Source organism: Numenius arquata, chromosome 2 (genome assembly GCF_964106895.1).
Source record: "Numenius arquata chromosome 2, bNumArq3.hap1.1, whole genome shotgun sequence".
Lineage (NCBI taxonomy): Eukaryota > Metazoa > Chordata > Aves > Charadriiformes > Scolopacidae > Numenius > Numenius arquata.
The window spans coordinates 129,339,606-129,364,534 of NC_133577.1; the positions used below are offsets into that span (position 1 = coordinate 129,339,606).

A 24,929-nucleotide genomic window follows, 5' to 3' on the forward strand; every position below is an offset into this window, starting at 1 on the left:
AAAATTTGGGATCGGGGTTTTCTGAGAACAAAAACATGGGAAATAAAGAAATTATAAGGATCATTGAAGACTTGGAAAGTGTTCTTCATCCCACAGAGACTTAGAAACTCAGTGGATTTAGTGTATCCAGAAAAAAGTGAAGGCCCACAAACCTGGTCTAGTGGGAGGTGTCCCTGCCCATGGCAGGGGGGTTGGAACTCGATGATCTTTAAGGTCCCTTCCAACTCTAACCATTCTATGGTTCTATGAAACACACTAAGAGGAGATATCTAATGCTCTTTAATTGATGCTTTTTAGTCAAGTGGGAAAAGACTGTAATCTCAGAGTAGAAGCTAAAGCTGGACATATGCAATATATATCTTTCACCATGCAGACAATTACATTTTGAAGCAAATGACTCAGTGACAGGGATTAATTTTATTTCCCTTGAAATCTTTAAATCAAGTTCATTTTTCTTTGACTTGTGCTTGCTCAAGAGGAATGGCTGCATTAGCTCTAGAGAAGAACTAATAGGTCTCTCCACTGTGTACCTCTAACATATCCTTTAATGCTGAAATGTTCATTGGAGAAACAGATTTTTTTTTTTTCTTTCTGGTGAGGATTATTCTAGAGAAGATCTTCGCAATATAGCCTCATAAAAACTATTTTTGCTGTCACTTGCAGAAGGCCATGGCTTTGCACTGACCCAACACCACAGGGTCTCAGTATGTCTCTGGGCTTGCCGTGCCCTGAGCTGGGTGTCCCTCTGATCACAAATCTTCCATGGCCAAGGTCTCATGCCTGACCTGCCTGAGCTCAGCGCTGGGGACAACCCACATGGCCAAGAGCTGCTGCCCCAGGCAGGCACTTCCCAGCAAACACCAGCCCTTTGTGTGCCCGGGCTGGGCGCTGGGCAGCTCTGCCACTGGTGCTGGGGACAAGGGAGAAGGTAACAGTGGAGAGAGGGGAGATGAAGATATCCCTGGGGGGTTCCAAGAGTGAGGAGGAAGAAACCCCACCATAGACATCACATTCCTCCCAGGGAAGACCTCAGGGTGGTGACAACTTGCAGTGATAACCCCACCTTTCTGCTGTAAGAAGACTGTTATCTTTGACTTCCAAATCAGAGGGATGTCAGAAGGGTGGGCATCACTCCAGGGAAAAGGGATAGATACTAGGAAGTATTTTGTCCGACACAACAAAGCAAATTGCCCATATCTATCATCTTCACGTTCACAGGCATATTCATGACACAAGGTTCACGCTTGTCTTCCAATAGTCCTGGACCTCATTTAATCTAAGCAATGGTAAAAGACTGGCACCGTCAGTCTACACTGCAATGAGTGCAGATGCTTTCAGAGAACAGGCAATGCCTTTGGGGAGCTGGAGATGCTCTGGGCATGGGGCAGGGCATGGAAGTGGCTTGGAAGCAGACGTCTTTGCAAACACACTTTGCAAACAGATGCTTCAGCCACAAACCTTGCTGCGTTGGGGGATGCAACTAGTCAGTCTTCAGCAGGGTTCCCCTGCAGGTTTGCAAGAATAAATTGTCCCAGAGGTCCCAGAGCCCATCACTGGCTTCTTTTCTCTAAATCCCCTTTTGCTAGAAGAGGCTGAACAAGCCCACAGAAATGTGTGTTCAGAGCACTCACCAGTGTCTTGTAATCGATCTGCTGTCGGATAAGCTTGTCCTCACTCAGTGAGTACCGGGCCTCCCCAGTGATGGAGTCAATGGGTCCCTTTTCCATCTGCTGCTTGATGGCACAGAAAAGGGAGAACAGAGGTTCGCCAGCACACTCCTGCAGGGGTGAGAGACAGCCATGAGGTGAAACAGGAGGAGCAGAGGTGAGAACACAACCTACACAGCATCTCAATGACTGCCACGGCTTGGCACTTCACAGAATCACAGAATGATATGGGGTTGGAAGGGACCTCTGGAGATCTAGTCCAACCCCCTGCCAGAGCAGGGTCACCCAGAGCAGGTGGCAAAGGAACGTGTCCAGGCAGGTTTTGAATGCCTCCAGGGATGCAGACTCCACCACCTCTCTGGGAGCCTGCTTCAGTGCTCTGGCACCATCAAAGGAAAGAAGTTCCTCCTCATGTTTAGATGGAACTTTCTACGTTCAAATTTGTGCCCGATACCTCTTGTGCTGTCACTGGGCTCCACTGAAAAAAGACCAGCCCCATCCTCTTGACACCCATCCTTTAAGTATTTATAAGCATTGATCAGATTTCCCCCTCAGTCTTCTCTTCTCCAGGCTAAAAATACCCAAGTCCCTCAGCCTTTCCTCATCAGAGAGATGTTCTAGTCCCCTCATTATCTTTGTAGCCCTTTGCTGTACCCTCTTCAGCAGATCCCTGTCCTTCTTGAACCGGGGAGCCCAGAACTGGACATAGTATTCCAGATGTGGCCAGAGAGTGCAACCAGCCGTCTCGAATGTCCAATCACAGGGCAAAGGTGTCAGTTCTCCCTGGAAATGTTAAGGCTAGCAGAGCCTTGTAGGAGCTGTTCAAGTGATTGCCACCAGGCCAGAGCTTTGCACTGGAGCAGGTGGTGGGATGGGTCCCAGAGACAGGTCTGAAAGGGAGATGGACTATTTGTTCCACATCCTGGGTTTCTGGCAGAGTCCACAGTCTCACTGAGCACTCTCATGTTGAAGGCAAATAGGGATGCTCAGGTAGGAGCAGATCATGACCTTGGGGAGATGTGCCCTTGGATCTGTATGGTTGAAGGGGTGATGTCAGATGTTTGTGGCCCAGCACAGGACAGCACCAAGCAGCCCACAGGTAGGGCCAGCAAAGCACACCTCTCCCTAATTTCTCCTTCCAGTCATTCACCCTCACTGCACTCCTTTTCCCACACTTTTCCCAGCCTCTCCTCCCTTGCTGCCCTCCCTCCGCACACTCGCTGCCATGCAGCCCTTCTTGTGGTTTCTTCTATTGCCTCCCTTCCCCTTCATCTCTCCATCCTTCCTCCCCTCCTCCCCACCTTGCCCTCTCCTCTTGCAGTGTGTCCCAACACAACGACCGAGGTCATTTTCCTCTGGTGTAAATCCCAGCAAAAACAAGTTAATAATCTGAAGCAAAGTGGCCCCTTTCTCAGTTCCTACACCTGTCTCCCACTTAATTAGCTTATCTGCCAGCAGCATATTGCTTCTGTGTGTCTGTCTCTTGCCCTTATCAGGCCTCTGTTCAGGCTAAAGCAAGAAGACAAGTGGGGGGAATAAAGCCTATTATAAAAGCAGTACTTTAGAGAGTCACCTCCTTATATCCTTTCCTTTCAGCTAAAAGTGGGAATCTGATACTGAAGTCACTGAAATTACCTTCTAGGGACCTTCAAAACTTTCCCATGCGTTCATCCTTGGGCTGGGGAGGGCTCAGGGGAATGGGATTGATTTGTAAAGCCTTGAATTGCCAGGCAGAGGGTGGTTATTCTGTCCAAACGGGGATGTAAGGTGTAAGGATATTTAACGACTGCATTAGGAGTGAGGGAGAGGTGCGGAGCCCAGCTCCTTCCAAAAAGGCTGGCTCTGAGTTTTGGTGCCTTGGCAATTAGCATGCTTGCAGCTCAGTGTGGGTCCCCAGGAGGAAATTGCCATCACCCAGCAGTCAGTGGCAGGTCCCAAAGGCTGAAACACACACAAAGCCCTACACACCACCCCAAAGAGACCCTCCAGGAGGAACGAGAGGACACAGGGTGGGTCTCAAGCCTTTTCGCTCTTTTGCTGATGAGTCTCCTGCAAAGCCAATGCTATCTCCCACTAGGACACAAAGCAACAACAGCTTTAGCCTGTGCTGGGTTCTGGATGCAACTATCAGGTTTACATGGTGTATTGTGTCCAGTCGTCTGTACTCAGAGGGTGCATGGCCATGTCCAGGGCAGGCTTGAGGCAGCTTTATGCCAAGAAGAGCTTGGGCTCAGCCCTAAATTAAGCTTAGCAGGGATCTGGTTAAGTTGTGGGTAAAGTACATTAAATATGATGGAGGCACTGCGCCTCAGTACTGTTTCTGAATTGGGGTGGTAGAAGAAGTCCAGCCACTATGGACTGAAAATACGGGTCACCACGTGATGAAGATCTGAATCTGCTAGTAAAAGCAGAGCTTTTTCAATGTGGGTCTCCACCAGCCTCTGAAATCCTTCATGTTTCAGCACTGACCCTTAAATCCCACCTCTGTAAGACCAACAGGCTTCCTCTCTAACAAAGTGTTCCTCTTTGTTCTCCCCGGACCAGAAGACAGCCCCTCTCCCATTAGGCAGCAAGCTCCCTCCAGAGAAAAAAAAAACAAAACTTTTCCTTTATACCTGGGAAGTTTTTGCCCCAACTAAACCTCATCAAGAAGGAATGTATTAAAGCAGCTGTTCATCCTGGGATGCTGCTCCTCTTACCTTAAGGAACTTGTACAGGAGGAAGGTGAACCAGTTGGTGAGCATTTTCTCAGCCACAGACTCTGTCCTAAAATCCAGGAAAAAAAAGAAAATTGGAAGTGCTTTAGTCATGCTGGTCATATCAAAGAGTCAGTCAAAAGATTGTCCATCTTACTGCCCAGATCTCTGAGCCCCATGGAAAGTCTGGCATGACACCATCAGGTTTAAGCATGTCCTCGATTGTCTGTTTTAGCTTTGGATTTAGGAAACCTTCAGTCAGATCCTTACTGCGCTGTTGATTCTCCTGTGACTAGGGAAGACCCCATATATCTGTTTCTCAGTTTCTCCATCGCTGAAAAAGAGGTGACAACATTTGAGGGAACCTTCTCGGAGAAGTTCAGGGGGGATAAATCCATCAAATATGAGGAGATCAGAGTTAGGCCATATGACAAGTAGGCTATATAAATACTGAAGAAAGGCAGATCTAAATCACCAGAGAATAGTTATCTGGCACTGATTATCTCCCTGGCATTTGAGAGTGATTATACTCCTCAATATGTCATCGCGGTACATTAAAGAGCTCATCCTTTTGCCCTTGAACACTCTGTCTTCACCCAAACAAAATTCCATCTTGACCCTTCAGGGTCAATCTCTTTGAAGCTGTAGATGTCATGTGGGATGAACACTGGACACAGGTGAGGTGGGAAAAATCATTCCAGCCAGCTCCTTCCTCCTTGTCAAATAGCTCCAAAACCAACACTGCAGAAGGTGGGCTGGAAGATCCCTTTCCATCCATAGAGTCACAGGGAGGGAGGGGAAGCATCAAACTGAATCCAGCTGCTTCATATAATTGTCTGGGAACCTCACACCAACTTCTGAATCCCAAGGCACTGAGCTATTTACATGTTCATCAGCAGACTCTGTTCTGGTGCTGCTCAGTACAGGACCTCCATCTCAGAGCACAAACCACACCTCTGACTTCTTGCGTTTTCAGAGCTTGGAACATTGGAGGTGCCTCCTTTGTTCACTGACTCTCCTTCCAAAGGCCACATTTCATTTCCTACAAAGCTTACCAGTTAGAAAAGAGCTGGAAGAAGGAGAAAGAGTGAAGATGGGATGCTCAGGAAAAGATAGGAATGAACAACCAGGGAAGATAAAAAGACGGAGAAAGCGGAGGAAAAAGGAGAAAATGAAGGGAGGAAACAGTTGGAAGGAGGCAGTGCCATCCAGCATCAGAGGAGAAGCACAGAGAGGAAGCCTGGGGACAGCTGGAGGGAGGTCACCAGCCAGGCTGCAGGGCTTAAATCATATCAGGGAGTCAACTGACACCAAAGCAAAGTCCAGTCTCTGCCCCTGGCATTACTGCCCTGAATGCCAGAAAGTGCCTTCTGCCCCCGTTTTTGCTGGTTCTCCACAGTGGGCCATGTGCCAGATGAAAAGCCTTCCGGCAGGCACCACAGGTCTCTTCCCTGCCCAAGCCATCCATTGTAAACAGCTGAGGGTTCCTCAAAGTTGGCTCTGAGCAGTGGCAAAGGCCATTTTTCTCCAGAAGACTCCCCCTGATTTTACTTAGGGTCCTTGAATCAGAAGGATTGGTTCAGACTGTGGAAAGGAGATGAATGTCATCCTAAAGGAAGACAAGGCAGCATTTCCCTAGGCAGAGACAGCACATTAATTACAGAGCAATAGGTTTCTAATTCGAGGGTTCCCACACAACCCCGGTGGTTAGACCTTAGACCTGGCCAAGAAGCACCAACACAAACTTGCACCCTGTAGGAAACCAGTTCTGTTGTCCCTCTCAGCTCTGCTACCAGCTTCAACAAGCTCCCAGCACCATTGCTCGGGGACAGAAAGAAGATCCCACAATGCAACTGAAGAAGATTCCATGTGTCCATAGTTGACTCAGGAGCAAGAAACGCAACAGGGTAGTCCATGTCCCAGGCAGCAGAAGGCAGCGTCTGACCTACTCACCAAGAATATAATACAGCCTGTTCTGTGTGATATAATTATAGATCCTACACAATGCAATTGGATTTTTCAGGTTAAAAGCTTCCTTTTAAGCATAAATGGATGTCTTAAGTGCACAAAGAGTTCAAAATAAGGATTAAGAGGCATGGGCTCTTGCTGCCATTGTGAAGCTTTCTGGAAGATCCACATTAAAATCTAGGGGCAGTTCAGTTCTGTAACTTTTAATCATTGACTACTTTTTGGATACAGAGGAGATGGAGCGAGATCTACAGACACACTTGCTGAAAGGGAAGGAAATGCAGAGAGGATGCTGGGAGGAAGAGGAGAGTCCTCTAAGAGATGGAATGCTCTTCTAGGAAATTTTAAATGAGCAGAAAACCAGAGAGGGAGAGTGATTTGGTCTCCATTCAGCCCTTCTTGCCTTATTCACCTCTCTCTGCAAACAGCTTTGTGCCAGCCCTATGAGTCACGTGAACTGTGGCTTTACACCATTCTGATTTCACACCCTTCTGTACAAACAAAAATCCAGCAAATTTGCCCCTTTTCTCCAAAGATGACTAGTAAGCTTATGTTAAACAGTGGAGCACAGGCTGCCCAACCCAGTTCACTCCAGCCCCAGACATCCTTACCGCCGGAGTAGCAGCTTGGGGTGGTTCTTGCTCTCCAGATTTTTGTCTATGAGGTCAGCCAGGAGCTGCTTGAGGACATCAGTAGCATACTCCAGCTTGCTCTGCAACACTGTCATGATCAACGAGGCCACGTTTCCACGGTCCCGCATGGAGAAGCTGCGCTGGGACTCCAGCGTGCGGATGAAGGACAGCAGGAAAACCTTGTTGTTGATGAGCTGGGCAAAGAGCTTCAGGCCTTTCTCCACCCGTTCCTGCCTATAGCCAGGGACCTGCACAAGAAGAAAGGGAGTTTATGCCTCTCAGTCACTGCCTTTGGAGGTCCCAGTGCAGTAGGATCCCCAGGCTTGGGAGTTAAGATGGTTTGGAGACCAAGAGGTTGATAAGTCTCTTATATATTTCTCAGCCGTGAGAGGCTGGTGAACTAGTTTTTATATATAACAATTTCGGACCTTGACACTGGACCCTGGACTCCATAGACTACAGTGGGCTTTATCCTTTTCTGTCCTTCTCGCTCTAGACAAAAATAGAGCATAAATAGAGAACCCCAAACTCATTCCTCCATGCTGCGGAAGCTGTTCCAGCCCTTGAAACAGTTTTCAGGGTCTCAACAAAGAGTAACACATGTCACTGAGGCATCTATGTATTAATAACCAAGCGGATTTGGCACTTTAATCCAAAATAAGTTGGCATGCTTAAACAACCAAGTAATGCAAGGCCCTTTAAAGAGTCATTACTTTTTCATTCTGGAAATTAGAGCACTTAACTGTTTTTGCATACAGCAAATAAATTACTTAGTAAATAGCTTGAGACAACCAACCAACCAACCACCCACTACCACCCATCCCGCCAATAATTATTTTTAACTCACTTGCTTGAACATTTAATATTGTCTATCCCCAGGTTATTATGCAGAATTAAAAAAAAAAAAAAAAACAAACCAAGAAAAGTATTTTGCACTGCATCTGGAAGCAGTTAATTAGCAAATGAACTGGAAATAAGTAAGACTTGCTCACTGTGGGATCTATGCTGGGGCCTTTTCCAATAAATAGCAACTCCTTCTAGGTGCTACAGAAAAGGAAGCAGAATGGGAACTACCTTCCCTGATGTGTTGGTAGCCAAAGATGCTGACAATGAAACAGCTGTTGAAGCTTTACAGAGGATTAAGGGGAAAAAAGAAATAAAAATGAATTAAATGAAAGGAAGAAGAGATCAAAGGTGGCTGATTGAAACATTATCTCTGTGTCTCTCTGTATGTATCTGCATACAGGAGCATCCATGCTAAAAACTCTGTAGGGGTCAGATGCTATTCTGTGGTCAGCTGGCGGGGGTTAATGAATATAGAGATTGAAATTGGCTGTGAGTATGATGAAAGTGTTTGTATGTGTGTGTATGCATATGTACGTGAGAAAGAGATTCATCAGCCCTTGTCTCCGGTGCTCATTTTTTTGAAGCTGCTGAGCTACTCTTCCTGAGGGACAGCAGCTTGAGGCCACTCTACTTGCACCCCAAAGGCAAATATCTACAGTAGTCAATGTGTAACTTAGTCTCCTACCCATTCCCACAAGCCCTCGTTGATGACAGATCATGTTTTTTTTAATGGTTCTTTCCATACAGTTAGATGAATTTTGGCTCTCCTGAAGGGAAGGAGCAAAGACAAGCAGGCACCTCTGATTACACAGCCAGCCAAGCATGGCATTGCCTGCGCCAGCTCCTGTTCCTCCTCTCTGCCAACTAACCCCAGTCTTGGCCTCCAGCAATCTCAGCAGCCCATACCAGAGCCTTTCTGAAGCTGAGAGCTTGCCAAAGACTTTGAGAGAGCCTGGCCAACGACCTCCCTGGCCTTGGCCATGGTGTATCCCCTGCTTCTCTGGCCCAAGTATCCCTAAAGCAGAGCCCGTCCATCTGCCAAAGCCTGAAGCAGTTTTGCAGCACGGGCAGACCTCACCCGGTGTCCCATCAATCCCATTGTCGCCAGTGAGGTAGTGCAGGCTGTGTGTAGACCTCAGCAGCCCTGGGGTCTTGCCGTGCTCCCACTGCTGTGGTTTGGAGAGCTGGGGTGGAGGAGGCAGATGTGGGCAGGGTATGGGCAGACCGATGCTGTGGTTTTCTGATCTCACTGCAAACCACAGAGCACAGCAAAGGTGGACCTCCTTCAGTGACTGCAGGTATTTTTCTCTAGGTGTTACCAGGAAAAAAGGCTTCTTGGTAGTGTCAGTGTCATGCAAAGCTAGAGTGACACAGGCAGTTATGCTTCTTTGCCATATGACATTTTTCCTGGCCCATGCACAGCAGTAACTAAGAAACCCAGTCTGAAAAACAAACCCCAGCGGGATGAAAACCAAGGAGGAGCTTAATACAGTAGACCTAACAGACACAAATCTATGAGGCTCTTCCAAATAGATGAGTGATCAAATAGAATTTAACATCTAAGATAGCAGCAGTCATCTTCCCCTTTCTATCTGGATTTTAATGAGGTGCATTCTTGTCCCTGGTAGGACACAGCATTGTAAGTCATCACATCCCCACCACTGACGCAACATCTCTTGCATTCAGGACAGAACACGGAGGCACGAGAGGAGCCAGAGGCAGGAGATGGTGATTTCTTACCTCCAGATCCCTCAGGACTGGATGATCTTCAATGCCAGGGAAAAGCACTCTCATGGTGTAGGTTCGGTAATCGAGGAAAGGGATCCCGGCTCCATCCAGATCGCTTGTCAGCTCGTGAATATCTGTCTGTAGCTCTGCAAAGGCTGACACAAAAAAAAGGAATGGCTCGTGTAGCAATGACAGTCCAGATCTGCCCCACTGTGATGGGAAAAGCCCTCAGACCCACATGCATGAGACTAAGATACAAATGGAGAGGCTTGTGCCAAGGGTTTCTCTGGACTGTGAGTTAGCAAATGCAGTTAGAACAGAGTGGAAGAAGGCTGATCTTGGGGAAAATAGGCAAAGTCAGCTCAAACCCAGGCTTGAGCCATACCCACAGTGTTCAACACCCCTTTTGCTTGTGATACTTTGGTTCAAAGCTTTGAAGATGGTTGTCTCCTACCAACACTGACACAGTGTCAGCCTTCCTTCCTCATCCTACCTTCTTTGCACTCCAGGGCCACCCTGGACTCCAGGTTGTCCATCTGCATCTGTAGACGTTTGAGGGTGAGGTCGCTTTCTCTGGATTTGCGCTTGTACGCAATCAAGACAGCCACGATGAAGATGATGAGCAGGCCGCCGGCCACTGCAATGCTGACAATAGCTGGCAAGCTGAGAGGGCTGTCTGGAGAGATGTAGACCATTCCTGGGGAGAACTCCATCCCTCCTACACGAGCCTAGAGGGAAGGAAGGAAAAAAGTCACACTGAAACCACCGAATAAGCAGGAACTCAGAGAAACTTCATCATCTTCCTGACTAAGGCTGAATGATGATCTCCCCTTGCCTCCCAAGTTAAATAGGGTATGAAGTGTATGAAGTACTTGGACAGAGAATGGCTAAAAACCACCTGAAAGGTCATGTAGAAGCACCTCTGTTGACAGAGTGATCATGAACCCAACCAACAAAGGACTTCTGGTAAGACAAATCTCACTTGTCCCAATACCCTGGCTATACAGCAGTTTGGGATTCTTTCTGGGTTTTCCGTTCCCTGTCCCAAACAGCTATGTTGTGCCGGACTGCCCTGATGACACTTATTCCCAAAATGCAGGTAGGACACACAGCTCATGGTTATGCTCTGATGGGTCCTAACCTCCTAACGGGACAGGGACCATCTGAAGAACACAGCTGACAGGGCAGTGGGAAGGTTGAAATCAGAATCACAATTTGCTTTTGACTTTTCAAGCGGAGAAAATTGTATTTAGAAGACACTAGGACAGGAAAAAAACACAGAGCCTGGCCCATGTTTTTTTACTGCATATGCTCACCAAAGGGGCAGGGAGCTGAACACAGCTTTCTGCTCTCCATGTACTCCCAGAGGTTCCCAGGGCTGCTCCCAGCCTCCAGGACAAGCTGCTGTGCGAGGACCTTGCTTTGAACAGCCAGAAAGAAACCCTGCTGGCCGTACTGCTGCAAGCCCTACAAGATGCTCTGCTGAAGCAAGCCTGTTAGGACCCCATTTTTACAACATGAACACCACTCCCAGCAGTAGTCCCACAGGGTACTACTTGCTCAAGGCTACTACAAGGTCGTTCAAGGCTACTTGTAGAGTAGGATAAGTTTAAGCGGCGAGGGGAAATGTATTACTGACTAGCTTGAAGTATAAAGAAGGCTTCTAGGACTGTGCTGTGGTAGGGGAACACTGGTTATAGATCAACATAAAGCTGGGAAGATGCCATGCAAAAGCCTTGAAGGTTCATGACACGGTGATGAGCTCCATCACTTCACTCCAGCTGAGCTTTGTCACGGAGAGGCACAGCAGGCCCTGCACAAAGTGTAAAATCTTGCTGCCAGGCAGAAATTCAGGTAAGACCCCAGGGCTATGCGCTTCCCCCTCCCACTTCAACTGGGACCACTGCAGCATGTAATTGAACCTTTTTCTTTCTCTTTTATGAGGAGCTCTCCCTCAACTTCCCAGCTCACACGGCAGCTAGTGAAAACATCCCCCACATCCCAGCCTAGTGGCTGGCCTTGTCCTTCATCCCGCTGGCTCTCAGTTAATCAATCTACCTCTGGCCAGTTTGCATATGCATTAATCCCAGGTCTCCCATGCCTCAGCTCAGGCACCTACTCGGGTTTCCTCTCTAGGTTGGAGGAGAAAGAAACTGGCCCAAAGAGGAAGGGTTGGAGCCAGCAGAAGAGCCTACGGAGCAGAGAGTCATGAGTTAATGGCAAGTTTTCCAGCTGCTCTCGCTCCTCACCACCACAGCCCTTGCTGGGGACTTGAATCTCTGTGACCCTATCATCTCCTAGAAATTATTCTGGCCCCAGTTACAACCTCTGAGATGTCTCTCTTGCTCTAGCACCAGATGTAGGCTGTTCCTTAGTTGGTTCTGGCCAAAGCCACCTAGATGTAACCCTTGGACAGGACAAAAGCGAATGTCTGGAAATATCTAATTTCCACCCACAAGGTCCTCTCATGCCCTGAATACTCTTATGCATTTTGGGATGGGCTCTCGAAAGTTAACAATGTCCACAATGGGAAACAAAACCAACCCTCAGCTCATCTGACCAGGTAAAAGAGTTTCAAGGTGACCATTACTGCAGCATGACACTGATGACTTGTAGAGGGTCTTCAGTGACAAAGGAACAATCTAGCACCCATGAAAGTTGAGGACACAGCAATTACTAGTTTTTCCCATTTATTCTAAGACACAATGTCCAACTCACTTATAAAGCCTGCAAAGGGCAGAGATTTGCTATTGGCATGTGGCACGCTCAACTGAGGAGACAAACTGCCAGACTCACATGCTAATCTAAGCACTGAAAGCTATTGCCTTTTGCCCTAGACCACTGTCCCAACTCCTCCAAGCACAATTTGCTCACCAGTTTGCACAATTGCCTCCCTGTCACAGCGCATCAATAAACAGATAAATTATATTTCATTTTCTGTTTCTGACAGTGGCCCTTTTCCTCCAAGCCTTGCAGTCAGATAAGTCCATTCGAGGAGTATCAGACTAGAATCAAACAACCCCCTCCCAATCCCCACTGCAGGTCTGTCCTCAAAGCTCGCAGAACAGCCCGTCTCCATGGGTGGGAATCCTCTTACCAAACATTCGACATGCACATCTGAGTTAGACATTACAGCGTGCTTTCAGAGTCAATACAGAGAAAAAGCACTTTCAGAACATGATTTATGTGAGCTGCTTTTGACACCCGCTTTGACATTAGGATGAGACGTTTTATTCAGCGGAAGTTCTTGTTTCTCTCCTTTAACTGTAAGGGGATGCAGAGGTAGATGTCTAACATAGTTAGCCCCAGTGCATCCCTCTCTAGAGGTGGTTTCCCACACTGGGAAGGTCTCACAGTCCATGAATCAAACTGCCATGATCTGAGGGAATCTGCCTCTTGAAGAAGAGAGCCTGCAAGGCTGCAGTACTATTGGGAGCATTTAAAAGAAAAACAAGAAAATATATAGACATAGCCCTACTTTATTTCTTGGGCCACTGGGTGTTTCTGAAGGAAGTTATTTATACCTTCCAGAAGACTGAACATGAGCCCTCCAAATTATCAAACAACAGTTTGTCTACCTTTTAAGCCTGCTAATCATGAATTTGTTCTAAATGGCATTATGGCAGAGCCCAGTTTTCTCCTGAGGGGCCACCTGTAGCAGTTCAGGAGTTCCTGCTGTGCAAAACTTGACTGTGGTAGTGTCTTCCCTAGAGCAAGTTTGCCCTGGCCAAATGTAAGTGTCTACCTTAGGCTGAGATTAATTGTGCCCTGAACTTCAATTGCTATATTTGACCACCTCTCCATTCACTCTACAAAGAGTCCAGTGTGACTTTCCATATGTAAGTATATACATTAGATACTAGCAACCCTTCAAACGTACTCCACTTCTTCACCTCAGACCTTCCCCAACACACTTACTCATGGATCTTCCTTGTGTCTCTTTCTTTTCCTTGGAAAAGAACTTGCCTCCAGGCTTTAGTCATTCTTTTCTAACTGTTGATCAGGCCTTTTAGTTCTTTTCTATTTTTTTCAAATATTTAACTCTGATCTGAACTAGATCAAAAACATGTTGACATCAATGTGCGTCATTGTCACTGCTCCTTCCTAGAAATAATCTCAGTGTTCCAATGGTTGATTCACTCCCATGGTCCCCTCTCAGACCTAGGCCACCTCACTTTGCAAGAAAGGGTTTGTTCAGGAAATTGTTGGCAGGAACAGGAGGAGGACCTGGGAGAGCTACCTGTCAATTATCCTGACTATCAAAGTGACATTCATGTCAAACATGGATACATTTTGTACCAGCTGAGCAACAGAGATGTTGTGCCATGCTGGAGAAGGCATTTCCCAGCCCAGCTGTCCCCCTGGTAAGTTCCAGATGCAAAGCCCATCCTTGGGTTCTGGCCTCCATCACAGGTGACCTTCTGTATTTGGTTCCCAGCCCAGATGCTGTCAAAGTGTTGCCTCACTGTTGGCAGTTGAATGAGAAATCTGTAACTTGCCCCTAATACTGATGCTCATTAACAGGCTTCAATGCGATCATCTTCCCACGATTCCAGCAGCATCTCTTGTTTGATCAGCGTCCCCAAGAGGGATTATTTTTTTCTCTATGGCTTCACTTAAACTGTCCCAAGCTGCAGGAGCAGAGGAGTCTTCCCAATTAGTAAGACCTGACCAGATGTTCATCCTCCCTGATCCCCAGGGGTTGATTATTGCTCACCTGACTTTGAGTTTTGTCTCTCTAGGGTTGGCTTTGTCCATCTCTGACTAACCATATGTTTAATTATATTCATGAAAATGACAGGGAACATATATTGCCTTGTTCAAAAGCTTTGGTATTCACACAGAGAAAATCTCTCGCTTCATTATTACCCCTCTTGGAGTGTCTTAAGGTTCTTTACAATGATTCAAGAGCCATGGTATATTTGCATGGCTGGAAAGGATTATTACCTCTATTTTCCAGATGACAAACTTTGGCACAGAGAAGTTAAGTAGCCAGTATGAGGTCTCCAGCAGCAGTCACAAATGAGACCCAAAATGATCACCATAAACTCTATTTTTTAAAAGTCCTCAGAAAACTTTCTTTTTAAGGAGCTATGCAGTGTGTCTCCATCAACCCCTATGAGTCTTACTGTATTGAAATAAACAAATATGTGACATATTACAGCTTTGGGATGGCAACAGTGAGGTGGAAAAAAGTTGATCACAAGGAATGAGGAACATTGATCATCTGTATGTCTGATGTCAGTTGTTGTGTTTCCACCCACAGCTCAGTACAACTCAGATGAGTTTGCTGATGTGCTGTTTATCAAGCAACAGCACTGAGGAATGCAAATTACTGAGAGGAAAGTAAAGAGGGAGTGAATAAATCAGTGGTGAAAGAAGAAGCTCCCTCTGATCTAATCACTAGGTCCATTTTTCACAGGTTCCAAGCAGGATGTGCAGGAGTATTCTAAGTTGTATAGACATCAAAACCTCAAAGCCCTGTCACATTAGAGTCCATATCCTGCTTTTTTCTTTTTTTTTTTTTTTTTTTTTTAATTTATTCCTACATAATGGCATATTTTAGCCATTGGTATGTTATTATATGCTGCGACTGTGCTCAATTTAACAAAATATGTCATGTCAGGAACATGTTACATATATAAACTCATGTTAGCATCTAGGGTTAGAATCATAGAATCACAGAATGGTTTAGGTTGGAAGGGACCTTAAAGATCATCTAGTTCCAACCCCCCTGCCATGGGCAGGGACACCTCCCACCAGACCAGGTTGCTCAAAGCCCCATCCAACCTGGTCTTGAAATACAGTCCACACAAAAACAGAAGAGATACAAACTTTCCTAAAAGGCTTTGATTATGAAAGGTTTCTCACTGTCCATAAAGATCTCCAGGTTCTACTTCTCCAAGTTACTCTTGATGGGGATATTATAGCAAGAAGGGTCCCTGTTGTTTATGCAATCTATGGAAGGCAAATGATGATGCAAACTCCTGGGAGATCTCTGCCAGCTCCTCAGCATTGGTGTGTTCCGCCAACCCACCCAGGAAGGAAAGGCTGCTGAGGTTCAAGCAACACTTACCATCACCTTATGCCGTCCAATGAGGTTTGGGGACTCGCACAGTAGCTGCACGTCTGATACGGTCACTGCACAGGGCTTTTCACCGACCAAAACAGTGTAGTTCAGCTTGGCGTTCCCTCCTGCCACTGGTGGGATCAGATTCTTGCCCTGGATAGAAAGCAATATCACCCCCAAAAAAAGAAACAGATCAGGAAAGAATTTGCCTTCCACCTCTTGTTTGTTCCTGTGACACAAGTGTTAACATTGCACTTGATGTTTGTGGTTCACCATTCGCTAACACAGAGAGGAAAAGCCAATTTAGGAAGCCATGTAGAGGACACTATGGATGGCTACAGAACTCTATCAGCCAAAACAGCCTGTCCTGCTCTTCTCTCTCTGGAACTAAAGGAGAAATGTTTTGTGTAAGTCTTGCAGAAACAGGGCCTCACAAAACATATTCAGAGAAGTAAAACAGACCCCTTTCCAAAAATGCAAGAAGATATTCTGCAAATCCTTTCTTTGCACATGCACCACATATAAGTGCTGATACGGAAATGTACAATCATAAAATTCCTTCTCTGTCTTGCTGTCCAGATTACAGAAATGACAAAGGAATGGTGTAGGATTTAACTGGGGGTAAGAGGAAGGTCTTGAAAAGCTGAGAAAGAAATAGACCTGGGTATTTAATTGCCAACCCTGTTCCAGTGGTAGAAAATGTTCTTCTCTGGTGAGCAAAACAGGGTACAAATTTACGCTGTACAGAAGTAGATGCAGCAGGAGTTCATATTTTTTATTTATGGGTATTAGCAGATGCTGAGCAGTGATTTGTGTCTGCAGATGGTGACTCTGGTATGATGTGATATGGTAGGTGCACTGACTGAAGGAAATGTCTGGGATGCAATCGGGATGCCACTGTGATTTGTGGGGTGCTGGCAGACACAGAGAGGCAGTAGCCAGCATGTGTTTGTCCTTCCTCATCCAGACCTTGGTCCCCATCTCACCTTCAGTATGATGGGACTTCCCGGCTTAAGCTCCAGGATCCCCGAGGGATTGAAAACCTCAAAGATTGGATTTGGGTAGTAGGTGAAGTTGGTTTTGTTGAGGATGAGCAGGGACTGCACGTTGTCAAGAATGAAGCCAAACTCCTCTGGACGCTCAGCAAGCTCAGACTGGTGATTAGGGTCAACAGCCAGTGCTGGAGCCTGGCAGGTCATTTCTGTGCTGTTCTGCACCTCGCAGTTCTGGAGAAAGAAAAATCAACACAAGGAAAGTTTATGGAAAATTCATCCAGCTTCCTTCTGGGCAGATACCTCCCAGTGAAATGCTGGCCTACCTACTGCCAGAGGACAGGGAGGAGCAGACCTCCTTGGTTATCGTTAGGCAGAACAATGCTCCACTTCTTCGAAATATTCCCCACACCCATCACACAATCAAGGCTGGGAAGCAATTAGGAAAGCTTTGCTGGGGCAGGTGTATAGAGCAGTTTTCACTGCAACTGGGCATCCTGTCCCTCTTCCCTGAGGGAGCTCAGCCTCTGGGGTTGTCAGTGTCAGCGTTTTCCCCCTAACCTCATTTCCTTCTGGAAATATAATTTTCTTCCTTTTTTTTTATCCATCAAAGCCTCACTACCACCCTCAATTAACTCTCATGCTCTGGGAATCACTCCAAAAATGCATGTGCAGTGCATGCTCAGTTGTGCCCAAGATTCCTGTTTGAACAGCGGGTTACCTGAAATGAAGCCCAGGAAGCTGGAGAGATGAAGACAATGAGGTAGATCCCAGAAGAACCTGAAGTTTGGTCCCAGCCCTGCCAAAGACCTGCTTTTTTGTGTATTTCAGAAATGGGTAATAGATGGTGAAAGGCGTTTTTACCCTGACTTTCACTTTAAATGACTAGGAATTAGATGTCTGGTTGTCCTTCAGGATCTGAGCCTTCTTTCTGTATCGTGATTGCCAGCACAATGCATCCTGGTCTCACCAGGAACCAACAGGCTCTATGGGGAAACTCTACCAGCTCCGTGGGATCCCAGCTGTGCTTGATATGAGAGTCTTCTCCAAACTAGTCCAATACCTCCAGCATTGAGAGGACACCCATTATCACAGACAACATAGCTCAAGGGCTAATTTTGCTTTGGTTCCAATCAATAGAGAGAGAAGTTATTTGGACCAGCCACTTTCATACTGTAAAGTAAGTCAGATGTTCTTTGCTGTAACAGCTCGTACAAGGAAGAAAAGGCACCGGAGTATTTCCAAGCGCAAAACTGATGGGCAGCTCTACATGAGCATGTGTGAGATGATGAATAGGCTTCATCATCTGCATAATGGCGTGATTGTTTGAGACCACTATGTCAGCCAAGAGCTGGAGTCTGCTGGAAGAATAAGATGAAGTCATACAGGTTTCTAATTCTGCAGGAAAGCTAAATAAGTGTTTGACTGTGCTGTACCAGGAAATACAAAGCATTACCAAAACATACCTATGAACATGCATAATCAGCTGGACCAGAGTTTTGCCAGAGTTCATGAGGGACTGGGACATCATCAGTCAAAATTCACGTCAGACCCGGAAACCAATCTCAACAGATATTTCCAGAATCTGATGGGGTGTGAGAGGTGACAAAATTGCTTTGGATTTGGGTTTATGAAGGGAGATATTAGTCCATAGTAGAGCTGGGGTAAGAGCAAAATTTAGGTGTCTCAATCTTGCAAACTACAGATGTAAATGAATCTACCCCATATATTCCTGCATTTTCTTTTCAGACTTACCACAGTCTCAGCATTGTACATGTGGCAGTAGATGATTTTAACGTCCACAAAGTGCTTTGAGAGCCTTGGGTGGAAATCCCATGGATTAATATTAAAACCTGAGAAATGCAGAGGATCTGAACGTTTTGCCCCCACCCCAATTAGTCCCTCTGTGTTATTAACTTATGGAGCTGCTGCTTCTGGGATGCTCTCAGGAAGTGCCCATACACAGCCAACACCTTTTCAGATGCCGTTGCATGGCACCATCCTCCAAACTGTAGGTACATAAGCATTGGAATGGGCTGCCCAGGGAAGTGGTTGAGGCACCATCCCTGGAGGTATTTAAAAGACAGATTGACATAGTGCTTAGTGACATGGTTTAGTGATGTTTTTTATCAGGGTTAGGTTGATGGTTGGACTAGATGATCTTGAAGGTCCCTTCCAACCTAGACAATTTTATGATTCTACCTGTAGGTGCTGCCTGCTCCTGAGTCCCCTAATCAGAGGCGCTAAACTCACACCTTTTACAGCTCTATCTGGAGCTGCTTAGCAGCTCCTTCCTGTGAATTGGCTACTTCCGAGTGAATTGTCCTCCCAGCTCTGCTGGCCTCCACAGAGATGCTTCTGATTCTTCAGTGGTCATTGGGAGCTGAATTAGGCTGTAAGTGTAGCTGTTTAAATGCAGATATACCCTTGCAGGACCCAAATAGTCCAGGGAGTGGACACAGTAGTACCAAAGAGTATTATTCACAGTCCCTTCTGATCCCAGTACACTAAGCTAATAACCCGAATTTGGGTCTACTTATGCACAGGCATAGCTGTTAAATAACACAGTTTATACATGGTCCAAGAGAGAAGACAGGCATCCTTGAGGCCACAGAAGAAACAGACTCACCAGAAGCTGAATGACCCTTAACGACACCTCTCTCTGCTCCCTCTTTGGTCCAGTGCTCCTTCACAGAGCATTGGATGGATAATCTATGGAGCATGGATGGGATAATCTTTCTGAAAGCAAGTCATGCCCTCTTCTTTGGATTCAATAGGAGATTTCAACCTCCAGAGCTGTTAGTCAGACCCTATTACCACCTTGGACGTGTCCCCTTTCCAGCTCAGCAGTCATACTCACGTTGACGTGTTCCTTTCCACCGTGCTTTGCCCGGATCTGAGGGTTTTGGATGAGGTCTAGGTGAGTTCCCCACACTGCAATAGGTGTGTTGCCACTAGAGAAGAAGAAATAGAAGATACAAATTAACCCAGCTAATAGATATCAGGACTGATTGCACCAACAACAGGTGATCTGTTTTCCTAAATGTTGATTGCAGAGTGTCTGACCTCATCTCGCAGTCTCATAGGAAGGGAAGGAAAAACAAAACAAAGTAAATAAGTTTTCATTCATTCATAAGGGGAGAAATAAAAACACATGCTTGCTAAAACTGCCACATTAAACAGCATTTGGGTGTTCTTCATGTTAGGGCTCAGCAATCACAACCTTCAGTAATGAGAAGAATGGGAAATTTAACAGGGGCTCTTCAGAATGGTCCACAGTCTATATCTCCTATATCAATGAAGGAAGGGAGCCCAAAAAAACCCTCATAGATACTGCCCTGTGCAAGAAGCTCTTGAGGATTCAGTGCTACCTTTGTTGAGGGCTGTAGTGCCATCTTGCATATTAAACCTCCTATAAAAACATCACCCTGAATAAGATAACATCACCTCAGTGAACACAATTCAGTGCTGCCAGGGAACCTGGTCCTGCAGCATCTTGAAGAAAAAGCCAAAGTCTCCAGCCTTGGTGTGCATAAGGCATTTGATTGGTTTCCTGTTGGTGATCCACGCAGATAAGCTCTGCCATGTGTGTTAGATCCAACATATGATGGAATAGAGATTTCCGGTCACTGTGTCCCTTTGCTCAGACAAGGATTGATTTGCTGGCAAAGATGATTCATACAAGCCACGACCCTGCATCTGGTAGATTTTCTCACTTTTATAACACTCTCTCAGCTCAACTTAAGATGGGGAGATGTAGACAGAGCTTTTCTCATTCCCTACAGTCACTGTCATAGAATCATAGAATGGTTCAGGTTGGAAGGGACCTTAAAGAACATCCAGCTCCAACCCTCCTGCCATGGGCAGAGAGACCTCCCACTAGACCAGGTTGATCAAAGCGCCGTCCAACCTGGCCTTGGACACCTCCAGGGATGGGGCAGCCACAACTTCTCTGGGCAACCTGGGCCAGGGTCTCACCACCCTCACAGCAAAGAATTTCTTCCTGAGAGTTGATCTAAATCTCTCCTCTTTCAGTTTAAAACCGTTACCCCTCATTCTATGGCTCCCCTCCCTGATCAAGAGTCCCTCCCCATCACTCCTGTAGGCCCCTTTTAGGTGTTTGAAGGCTGCTATAAGGTCTCCCTGGAGCCTTTCTTCTCCAGGCTGAACAACCCCAACTCTCTCAGCCTGTCTTCATAGGAGAGGTGCTCCAGCCCTCTGACCATCTTCTCCTCTGGACCTGCTCCAATAGGTCCATGTCCTTCCTGTGTTTAGGGCTCCAGAGCTGGACGCAGTACGGCAGGTGGGGTCTCATAACAGCAGACTAGAGGGACAGAAGGAAGCAGCTTTCAGAAACACCCTTCTTCCCTTTCCCTTGCCTCTTCCAGCTGCAGCCATCAGTGCTGTTTGTGGGACTTCAGGGAGTGAAGGGGAAGGAGGAAGGAAACTGCAAAAGATTATTCCCAGGCTTCAGTAGGAGCTGATGTACAGGTTGAACACCATGTTAATGGGAAGGGTTCACCCTAGGCAGCTTAGGCCATCCCAAATCGAAACCACATTGCTCTACCAGGCTGAGCTCTCCCTTTGCAGCATGGTGGCAGAGACAACATGATACAAGGGATGAAGGGGGAAGAGTTATCTGAGAAAACAAAACCTTCAGCTGTCAAGGCTCTCCCAGCCAGAGCAGGATGAGGAAATGTCATCAACAGACAGCCCCATCTCTGAGGGTTTCCCAGGGTGAGGAGTGCTTTCATCAGTTGCGGCACCTGCCTCTGTAATTCCCCTTGGAAACTGTCCAGGATGCAATTTATTTTCTGGAGTGTTCTGTTGAGAATGGGAGGCCACATGGAAATCAGTGGGATTGGGAAAGGAAAGCTCAGAATCCCTTTCCTGCCTCCAGGTAAACCTACGCATACATGAAAGGTGAAACAAGTGCATTATAAATGAGAAAACACCAGGGAATAAACATGCTGGAAGAAAGAAGCCTGTATTGACCAAGAGATCTGACCTTGGTTTCCCATGTTCCTCATTTATCTTCCATTATTAATCAGATGGGGCAGGCAGAAATGAATGCAAATATACATTTCTGCTCAGCAGTGTAGCCACCAGCTCTCGGTGAGCTGGCCACAGCAAGCTGGGACTGTGCTTCAGACCCTTTACTTACACCCACACTGATAAGCCAGACAACCAGGACATCAATTCAAACCCTGGCTGGTGGCCATCGATGCTGACAAGCTGTTAGCAGTTCCTCAGGCAATGACTGGTCACAGTTTAAGGGATAGCAAGGGCCAGGGAACTCTCCCAACAAGCAGGATAGATGAGGGTAAACTGTCTTTGAAGGAGAAAAGATCCTGGTGGTAGGGATGAGGGCTATGCATGCTCAGTGGCTTCAGGACCAAAGAATAGACCTAAATTAAGTACTTACCAGTTTAAACGTAGACTATGTGACCAAGAAGCCTGAAAATTTGAAGGCATGAGCTCTACCAAAGAGCATTGTCACCACCATGTCTCTGACAGGTGCTCCCGTGACACTTCTCTGACAGGTTCCTTATGGCCTTTCATTCAAGTAATGCTTTTTAGGACTGATCCATGGATAGGACAACACTTGACCTTGAGTTTTGCAGAGTACCTCAAGTTCTGGCTCTCTGAAACCATCAGCCATGATGGGAAATTTCTAATGGGAAATTTTATGGGGCAAAAGCACATTTTGCCATTTCCATAAGATCTGCTTGGATGTTTAAGCTCTCTTGACCACACAGGGGATCTCTTCTGAAGTCACACAACCTCTCACAAGAGAGCTCCCCCTCCCAGCTTTACAGAAAAAAAAAAAAAACAAAAACTATCTCCCCAAAATTCAGCTTCACATTAAGCATTCCTGATCTGACCCAGGGAGACCTCACTCGCCAGAAACCAGAAGAAAAGTGTATAAACCAAGTTGTTCTTTCTCCATTGTCTTGGTTCTTCTGGATTTTTAGCTGTGAGCCTTAATAATTTTTATTATTATTTATTATTATTATGAATCTCTGTTGATTCAAACTGGAAGGGATTTTGTATCTTTGCTCAGCTGAAAGTTTTACGTGTTCCAGGCGTATCAAATGTGAGTGCATACATATAGATAAATGAGTGTGTGTCTATATACATAAATCCTCTTATTTAATCAACCAAGTCTGTGTACACAGTTTTAAACCCACATGTTAAAAATTCTGTATTTAGTTTGGAAACCGAGCTTGCAAGCTCAGACCACAGGTATTAAGCGCAGCCACAGCACCAGATCAGAGAGAGGTCTTTTCTCTGGAAAAAAAAAAAAAGCCAAAGCAGTTGTGTTTGCACAAAATGACCCCAAAGCCCTCTCTGGCTTGCACATCAGGAAAATCCAACCGTTGCTTGCCATTGGATGAAAACCACCAGCCATTGCCTGTGGTGTCTGCAGATAAACGCATGGTCACAGCCACTTCTTGCCCAGGTGGGATCAGAGCCTGGAGACAGGCTGCTGCTGCTGCCCAGACAAACAACAGAGGTGCCAAAACTATGAGCTTTCTTAATTTAACTCTTTATTGACCCCAAAACCTCCAAGCTTAATTTTCTAGCTACATAGTCAGATAATTGCTGGTTGTAACTCAAATCAAACCCAGATCAAAAGCATTAATGGAGCCTCATAAAATTCTAGTTACCTGCCAGACCAGTGTGACTTTTTTTTTTTTTTTTTTTTTTTGGCTCTGGGAGTACATTAGTAGTAATCTTTTCTTTATTGTCTTGGAAAACGGCACTTGAGAAGGTTTTAAGCCAGGCTCGGTACATTCATTTACTAATTTTGCAAAGCTGGTTTAGTAGCAATCATCTATGCCTCAAAACAGCTTAGCCCCACAGCCAGGAGTGATGAATCAGAGAAGCTCAGTGGATTTGCTGTAATGAATCATACCGCATAACAAATATACTGAGGAACAGCCTCTTCAGTCTATCTCCAGATCCACGTGTCTTGATTAACTTTTGCTCGATTCTCAGGGCTGGAGTTGGTTGCACTTTCATCCAGCTCTGTGTGGAGGCCTCAGTCTTAACGCTTGCCTCCATTACGAGCTGCTGGATGGAGCTCCACAGCTAAGAGTTATAGTGCTTAAAAACTGTCCCCAACACCCTGAACCACAGTGGTAATCCTGGATATTGCATCTTCTCTCTCTGTACCCTCCTCCAAGGTTTGGAATAATTCAAAAGTGCACAAGAAAGAGGATGAAAGTGAGCTGGCTAAAATTAGGCACCCGTTAGTGGTCATGTTGATGCTTTCTGATTTCAGAGACATTGAAGAAAGCAAAGGGTAGAGGTTGTACATAAATGATGGGACTGGTAGAGTCCCAGTCATCCATCTAGCAGCTACATACCCTGCCAGCAAACTGGGATCCACTAAACAAACACCTCTTTTTAATTTCCTTTATGCTGGGAGGTGGGACACAGAGTCCCTGCACCCCCAGGGTTGGGCAAAGCTTTGCCAATACACCTGAAGCATCTCCTTGGCTCCTTCTTCATCTCCTGCTGGCATCTTCAGCAGAGAAACTAAGGAGGAAAAGGGCTCTGGAGAACTTCTCTCACCTCCCAACCAGACCTGAGGCCAGGAGGTGGAAAGTCCCCCTGCTGCTACTTTCTTGGGTGTAACAGGGGAATTCACTCTCGCAGGCTGTCAATCTTACACCTTTTAACCAGCACTGAGCTCACTTTAATAAGGAAGGGAGTAAAGCGATTTCTCATTTCACCGATAACCTGAACTCTGACTGAAAATAAAAACCCCAAATGGAAAATCCAGACACTAAAGCTTCAAGCCCAATGTGCAAAGATTCAATCCGGCTAAATCAGTAAATTCCCTCATGGTAATTAAAGGCACTAATTGATTTGTGAAAACATCTTCTGGATGGGAGCTGAACTGGGGGGATTTACAAACCCTGCTCCTAATCCCCAGATACTCCAATCAGTCCGGTTTGACAGGGAAGCAGAGAGCTGCCGTGGATGAATGAGGGGAGACGAAGATTTCTTATTCTGTGTCTTTTCAAGGAAATACCAGTGTATTTAATGACCAATTTCTCTCTTCCTAAGGCCATTTCTGCAGGCTTCTGAGAGAATTTGGGTACCGCTTTGATGCCTTCCCCAACCAGGGCAAATGCTCCTCTCAGACACCTTTGTGTGAACCCTTTGAATTCACCAAAGCAGTATCAATGGGGTGAAGAGAAAAAGGGATGCCTAACGAGGAGGAAGGCTGCTTGATGGGGCAGGGACCAGGGCTCCCTTTGTGTTTCATCTCAGGAGACAGCCCTAGGGCCTTCAGGCATGACGGCCAAACAAGCAAC

General features: G+C 46.2%; 1 protein-coding gene across 1 annotated transcript in view; it reads right to left on the bottom strand.

Moving 5' to 3' along the window:
- The window catches only part of PLXNA4 (plexin A4), a 444,814-nt gene that overhangs the window by 39,890 nt on the left and 379,995 nt on the right, over positions 1-24,929 (bottom strand). Inside the window, exons 16-23 of the mRNA XM_074168893.1 lie at positions 19,460-19,553; positions 16,594-16,833; positions 15,614-15,760; positions 10,031-10,265; positions 9,550-9,692; positions 6,943-7,211; positions 4,367-4,433; positions 1,632-1,778 (exon numbers count right to left, since the gene is read on the bottom strand). Coding sequence (XP_074024994.1) covers positions 1,632-1,778; positions 4,367-4,433; positions 6,943-7,211; positions 9,550-9,692; positions 10,031-10,265; positions 15,614-15,760; positions 16,594-16,833; positions 19,460-19,553 — 1,342 coding nt within the window. The remainder of the gene's footprint in view (positions 1-1,631; positions 1,779-4,366; positions 4,434-6,942; positions 7,212-9,549; positions 9,693-10,030; positions 10,266-15,613; positions 15,761-16,593; positions 16,834-19,459; positions 19,554-24,929) is intronic.